Consider the following 7702-nt stretch of genomic DNA (forward strand, 5'->3'; position numbering starts at 1 on the left):
CATTACTGCTCATTTAGTGGGGGAGGGGGGGGGGGGGAAGGGAATCCTACAATCATGTACACTATATTACTGTACCGTACAAACGCCCCGGCTTTTTTTAAGGGGGGGGGGGGGGGCACCGTTCGCATGTGACGTCATTTGTTATTTGTCTACCCACTGACTTCAGTTTGTTCAACCCACACATTTTGGAGTCCAAACGTCACGTTTCGAGCCTGCCGTTTCCTTGAGGCAAACAAAGGCGCTGATCAAGGAGGAGGGGGGGGGGGCAAACCCCTGTGTCCCCCCCCCCAAAAAAAAATTCATACAAATTCCTAAAAAAATAATGCGAACCCCCCCCTCCGACACCCAAACAGAATATACTGGTATAATGTCCGCCTGTTCAAAATATGGACGGAGGCAGCTTAGATAGGGGGTATTTGCACACCATTCTGTAATCCAGTGTTAATAATCGTCGAATTTGAACAGCGCCCCCATATTGAAATATGGTACCCCCTTCCCCAATTTTTTTTATTTTACGGAGGCCAAGTGTCCGGAGAAAAAAACCTGTGTACATTTTCAACTTTTTTTGGCCGATGAAACCCCCCCCCCCGATCCGCCCCTGCAACAGTAGCGTAAATTTTTGCCGGGGACTTCGGGATGGGGATAGCTATAAAAAAAAAAAAATCCCGGCCGTGAAATACAAAAAGAGGGGGGGGGGGGGGGGGGGGGGGGGCCTTGCTGGAGACCACGTGACACTGGGGGCGCTGTTCATGATACAGACGTATCAGCGCCTTTCAAGCTTTTTGTACTTTTTCTCCTTTTCTCAGTACTATTTAATACATTTCGGCGGTTGGAAAGTTTTAAAAATACCTCAAAATCTGTTCCCCCCCCCCTCTAAATACGAAATAATGGGGGTGGGGGGTGATCCAATAGCCCAGACCCCCCTCCCCGGTCAAAAAGTGGGGTGGGATATTCGGACATAAAACAAAAATTATCGGTTGATTTTTGATACTTTATCGGTTGATACAGTATCCGTTCCGTGGTGATACATTATCGGATACAGTTATTTTGTAGTTACATTATCCGTCGACACGTGATACATTATCGGATACAAATTTTACTACACTATCAGTCAATTTTTAGTACATTATCGGTTAGTGGTACAATATCGGTTGGTGATACGTTATCCGTTGGTTACTACATTATCAGTTGTAACTGGTCAAACAGCTTTGTGCCCGAGAATCCAAAATATTGCCCCAGGCAATGTCTAACTGATCACAAAGATTAAGAAATGGTACTCCATTTATTTGAAAAGTTATGATTCTAAGTATATTATCACATTCTGACCTCAAATCCTTTGTAATTTGATACCTGAATTTTGATATCTTCGTACCAGGTTTTATTATTATCCTGGGAATCGTTTTGAGGCTTCTGTCTGTATTTTAAATTCACCTAACTTTGACCTTCCAGTGGACCCGGAAGTAAAGGTCAAGCGATTTTACGTGCGGAACAAAAAATGTTTATCAATTAATGGTCTATAGAACATGATTAATCATTTTGTTAAAGGGTTACAAGTGAAAGAAATTGGTCACTTTTTGAACTAAAATCGCCTGTAAGTTTATACCTAATGACGTCATCGAGACCGAAATATAGATGACACAAGTGTAAACTTTTTAGTTATTTTGTGCCTGCAGAAATTTTAATAATTTTTCGGTAGTTTTTTTTTATAGTATATTTGTAGATCTTCAATCTCTAAGAAATGTACAAGCAAATACACCCCACTACAAGAAATGATGATTCTTTCAAGGCACGGAGGCAAATTCCTCTCTCAATTCAACTACACACTTAGAAGAATAGAATATTTACATTCCCTGGTGGTACTTATTCCAATATCTCATAAATCTAACAAATGATACCACTGAAGCTAAATCCACCAACCAAATTTATTACCCTAAATGTGAAATCATGTGACACCGGATCTATTCCTAAATATTCCTTAATGTTAATATTACAATATTACTAAAACAAAGGTAGAATAGAATGCTTGAACAACTTCAACAAAATATTTTGATTTTTGATACAAACATCTGCACATTTGTTACCTTTATAAAAATAACTCTTTCTGAGCAAGGGAATTCATACAAAACAATGCTTTCTGTCACCCTCAGCAGTTAAGATACCAAACAGTGCTGTTATAGATGTTAGGCCCCAACTATCGCATCGGTCCCAACTATAGTGCGGCAGTTGGGTCGGCCCAACTATAGTAAGGACTGGAGTTGGGCCGGACGCTCAATACAGGATGTTAATGTTCCGCGACGCGCTGGCACCATGCATGTATTCGTCTTGCATGCATGCCGCGCTGCAGGGCTGACCGGCCACGTGGTACTGCCTAGTTGGATGAATTTTCCAGCTGTGTTTCATAGTCCAGCAACATTTTTTTTTTCTGCAAAATTCAAATATTGGCGTGGCCCAACTATAGATAGGCCCCACCCATAGCTAATTTCATTGGTCCCAAGTAAAGTCAGATGTATATCAGAGCTGTAGGGAATGTTTTATAGTCATACAGCAACGTAAACTATAATTGGCACCGCAAAATAAAAAGATTGCCATGGCCCAACTATAGATGGGCCCCACCTATAGCTAATTTCATTTGTCCCAAGTAAAGTCAGACGTGTGATCTGTAGGCCATGATGTTTGCATAGTTACACAGCAACGTAAACTATAGTAAGGACCACACAATTCAAAGATTGGAATGGCCCAATTATAGATGGGCCCCACCAGAAATATTATAAATAAAAGAAGAAAAATAGAAACCATCTTGATTTTTGATGCGGATCGATCAGCAGCAAAAATCAAAACAGTTCGATTGAATTAATACATGTACAAAGCATTCATATCCAATTGTGACTTAGATAATTAACAACGATGTGAAAAATATATTAACAAAAAAATAACGGAGAAAGAAATTTGACATTGGGAGACGGTTTATTGGGGGGGGGGTGCAAAAGCTCATTAATATTCGATCCCAATCCCCTGGTTGCCGTGTGACGTGTGCTGAACTGAGTTTAAACGTGTTTCCTTGTTCTGGGAGTTCAACTGTGTAGTCATTTTCCATGGAGGAATCTCCATGGTAGTTTATAATAAAATCAGGTATTGTCCAGCGGAAAAAACTAAACGCCTGCACATCTATCCTTCGGGCATTCGCCAGACTCCTACATAATGCGCTTGTTGTTGCCAAACTCCTTCATAATGCGCTTGTTGTCGCAGCACGCAGCTAGCTGGACCCCTTGACTCCCAACTATAGTTAGGCCAGCCCAACTGTGGAACTACAGTTGGGACCGTCCTAACTATAGTTAGGACGATCCCAACTATAGTTGGGACCGATACCATAGTTAGGGCGTAACATAGACACTTTCTGTATTGCACACACGCTCAGGTGTGTTTTCCTCCCATAAGCCCCTGTCACACTTTCGCGTATCCTAATTCCTTATGAGTTCCTTATCAACATTTTTCAATACGCAGCCGTACGCTCAAAAGTCGAAATTTTTTGAATACTTTGACTTATGTACAACGCACATCTAGCGTACAAGTAACGAATTCAGTGCATCCATTGCGTATGAGATGCGTATGAGATGCGTATGCAGTGCACAACATTATTTTTCGGGCTGCGAATGCAGTATGCAGTGCGTATGCTGAGCGTATTCCAGACGCACCCGACTTATGCCGACCGCATGCCTGACGCAATACGTCAGCATACACTATGAGCTCGTTCAGCGTGCGTTGTATCTGTGCTGCAAGTACGCTATGTATACGTCCAATATAGGTGGCTCATATGCTGATGGGGTGCGTGCCGGGAGGTCAGCGTATTACTGCGTATGAACCGCTAATCCCCCACGAACACATAGCGTACTCGTACCGTGCTCGACTGATGCGGGACCGATGCTCTGCGTATTTATAACTTATGACCTGTGTAATAGCGTACGCAGCGTAGTTTTGTGCATGCCCAAAACTATCCGGCGTACTGGGCCGTACCATGCGTATGCCTGCGTACATAAAACTTACACAAAACGATAGAGATGCATATGAGGTGGGTATTGTGCGTACGACTGCGTATGAAAAAATGCCAATGCGCAACTCATAAGGAATTAGGATACACAGAAGTGTGACAGGGCCCATAGTGGCATTCTAAGTGAAAATAGATCAAGCACACTTACATGCACAAGCTTGTACGTGTAAACATGATTATCTATCCAGGTCTTATGAGTACTGGTAGGCCCCTCAGAACCACTTACAGATTCCGTAGAATGTGTCTGGGCATAGACTCCATGCAGGACAGAAAACGAGAGAATCCCACACATACATGTACTTTACAAGGCCAAAGGCCTTGGAAAATAGGACAAACAGGCCAATTTCGTGGTGCTGCTTATGAATAAAAATAAAAGCACAACATTTCATTAGCAATATCAGGTAACCAACCAAAATACAACTGCTTTTGTACTTAAAATTGTGTCTGGTTCACCGCTTCTTTTTTGCTTAGCCAGTAAACTTTGCCTAGCATTGTTTTCCGTGCAGCAGCTCTGTGAAATTTTGCCAAAGAGACAGTTTTGTTAAACATTTGGAAAATATGTTTGAGTGAAAGTACACTTTATATCAAATCTAACCCACTTCCTTTCATTAACAAAGCGTACATTTTAAAAACCATCATTTCAATTCCCTCCTAATGGATCTGACACACTTTGATCATTTACCACGGATACTTTCTAAAAGGCAAATCCTCTACAGGGATGCTGTGGAGCCTGTGGTCCCTTTGATATCAGGTTATTAAGATCTTCACACCTCACCTAAAGCTAACGTGAATGCAAACTCTGGCAATCATAATGCATAGTTTACAAGAACACAAGTAAAACCTGTCTAACCAAGCCTTTGTGCACTGTACTAACAAAACCAATTAAAACCGTAGACTTGCAGCCACCATTCTTGCATCATGACACTTTAAAGTCATTAAACTTACAAGGGAAACTTACAAGGGAAACTGTACTTTTGCTTACAATTCTTATGTCTCACATGCTTGTTCTCAATTACAGTTCTTCCTTGGCTTCTTTCTTGGTCTTGTTTATCTTTTTATTACTGTCCTTTGTTTTACTTCCAGCAACCTTTGCACAGTGGCGTCCTTTCTCGTAACACAGGAAATTCTGCAGCTTGTTTTCCTTGTAGGCGTTATAAATGTTTTCCTCTTCTAAATCACCGGCATACTGGTTGCACACTTCTCTCATTCTGAATAAAAACACATTGCAATAAAAGAACACAAAACATACAATGAATATTAGTCTGTTTTGATAGCAATTCTGCGCAGCCTATCAAAATCAGCATCACAGATACAAATTCAATACCAGAAGCTGCCGATAATTGGCTGTTTCGGCATTTTGCCGAAACAGCCTTTGTTCGCCACTAGAGCTCATGCTTGCCATCTGAAATTTATTGCCAAACAGAAAATCAAGTGCAGTTTGTGAAGAAACAATTGAAATGCCAGCCTAAGAAATCATGCACTACATGTGTGCAATGTACCTATGTAGTGTAACCTTCATACAATGCCTGGATGTATTGCTTTCCCTTGCGGTTTTACCGACTCACGCAGTCCGCACTGGACAAAGTCAGCCGGTACAAGTAACCACTGGACTTAGGAAAAGTAACAGAGCAGAAAGTTGCTAGGATTTTTGCACTGGACTTAAAATGGCAAAAGTACTTATCGTTCAATGTGGACACAGCTTTAGAGTCCAGTGCAAAGGTTGCACTCACCTGCCAGGCCATTTGCCACCTCCTTGCATGATTCCAGGGACATCCTTTGTGCTCAGTCCTGGTCCTGACAATCGTTTTACTCCCTTTATTTCTTTGATTCCAACTCTGTCAAAAAAAAAAAAAAACAAGAAAATAAGAACAATACTGTTGACTCCACAGTCATTTAGGAGATTTTGTGGGAACTAAACATTATATTATTTTTGTCTAATATACACCAAGGCTATGGTTGCTGGCAGTGCAGCCAGTTTGAGGTCATGTCCAAATTATATGGCTATGGCAACATCTACAGCGGCGACATTACAAATATTCAGCCGTGTGGTTGCAAAGGCCTAAGCGTCCCAGTTGTTAAACAAAGTTAATCCGATTACGTACTTAGACGCTATAACAGAGCAGTGAAATTCATGCACCCAAAAAAAACATGGCCTTTTGAACGTTGTGTTTCTCAGAAAATATGCTCAGTATGATTGAAACGTTAAATTATGACGGAAGAAGAAATTCTAAACTTCATGTCAGTGAAAAAATCACCGTCATCTATGCCGAAACGTCAATACTGGTTACTGGTAAAGCTGACCTTAAAGTCGGGAAGAGATCGTTCGAAAACGTCCCCAAATCTATGTTTTTATCTCAATTTCTAGGAGTCTCCTCAAGTTGTTATTTCACAAGTAGTTGAACACTTATATCATCGAAATGTATTCCGAATTTCAGCTTAATCTGTTGTTGCAAATGCTTGAGGTACACCTTAAACTATCTCCAAGCAAAATGTTGACGAGGGTTTTTTGCCTACCAAACTCACGTACATGGTTTTCAGGTTGGCTTGCATGCTTGGTTGATTTGGGGGCAGCAATGACGTAGCGCATATTAGCATATTCATAAGCGTCACTCAGCGTGACTTCACGTGGGTCTCGGTATCGACCAGTGGAAGCCAGCAAAAAGGGTGATAATGGTATTTGTTAATAAATAACTCGTGAAGGAGGCTACTCTGCAAATTTTTACTGCACATCATAATGGATAGGAACCTTATTAATATTCGTGAGGCTTGAAAAGATTGACAGATATTGCAAACACCAGCGTTGAAATTTTTACTGCACACCATAATGGATAGGAACCTTATTAATATTCGTGGGGCTTGAAAAGATTGACAGATATTGCAAACACCAGCGTTGAAATTTTAAAAAATGCACGTAACCAGGCCTATTGTTCCAATTACAACGAAAAGCAATGAACATATCAAAACGATTTTTAGCACATACCGGTAGTTGGATCATTATAAGGGAAACAAACCCTGAAAGTTGCATGAAGATAAGGTTTTCCAAACGGGAGAAATTGATTTTCAAAGATTTCACCCGCGAACATCTGTGTCTGTGTGCATGTTCCTTCATTCAAAATAAAGTACACCACACGGCTGTATTAAGCTACACACAAGCGTGACCTCCTTCTAGATAGTTGTGCGTGGTTTTAAAAAAATGGGGGCTGATACTCGAAACATTGAAGCTTGTAAACTCAACATTTTAATGAAGAAGACTTGTAAAGCCCTTCACAGTTGGGCGCTCATGGCGCTTGCCATAACATGTCCAACCCTAACCAGCAACTATACAGAGCATTATAAAGTCAGTAATGAGTTCACAATTATGTTGGTGTTGCCCCTGAGAAAAAAATAGGTCTTCAGAGCCGATTTAAAGCAACAACTTGTTGAAGCAATTCAACGGATTATTGCAACCTATTCTACAGCTTTGCTCCCGATGACTGGAAAGATCTGTGTGCCCATGAAGTACGCACCAATGATTCCATAAGTCATTCTCGATCAGCAGATCGAAGACACAAACGTACTGGCTTGTATCAGTGGAGGAGTTCAGATATAGTGAGGTGCTGCATCATGAAGTGATTTTAAAACCATACGTCCAGTCTTATACAAAATCCTCTAATTAAC

The 7702-nt window shown here is 41.0% G+C and overlaps 1 protein-coding gene across 1 annotated transcript; it reads right to left on the reverse strand.

Moving 5' to 3' along the window:
• Window positions 1-4105: 4105 nt before the first annotated feature.
• Window positions 4106-6595, reverse strand: LOC119731409 (marginal zone B- and B1-cell-specific protein-like). Its single transcript, XM_038204580.1, has 3 exons — window positions 6573-6595; window positions 5776-5880; window positions 4106-5253 (listed from the first exon to the last, which is right to left on the reverse strand). The coding sequence occupies exons 1-3, from the start codon at window positions 6593-6595 to the stop codon at window positions 5058-5060; spliced, it is 324 nt and encodes a 107-aa protein (XP_038060508.1). The 3' UTR covers window positions 4106-5057.
• Between the last annotated feature and the right edge of the window lie 1107 nt (window positions 6596-7702).

The sequence above is a fragment of the Patiria miniata genome, unplaced genomic scaffold, assembly GCF_015706575.1.
Source record: "Patiria miniata isolate m_02_andy unplaced genomic scaffold, ASM1570657v1 HiC_scaffold_23, whole genome shotgun sequence".
NCBI classification, from domain to species: domain Eukaryota; kingdom Metazoa; phylum Echinodermata; class Asteroidea; order Valvatida; family Asterinidae; genus Patiria; species Patiria miniata.

Coding starts and splice junctions, on each gene's coding strand:
- LOC119731409 (XM_038204580.1), bottom strand. CDS start 6,595: ATGCAAGCCAACCTGAAAACCAT. Junction 5,881..6,572: donor CAAGCCAACCTGAAAACCAT/GTACGTGAGTTT, acceptor TTTTTTTGACAG/AGTTGGAATCAAAGAAATAA. Junction 5,254..5,775: donor GGTGGCAAATGGCCTGGCAG/GTGAGTGCAACC, acceptor GTTTTTATTCAG/AATGAGAGAAGTGTGCAACC.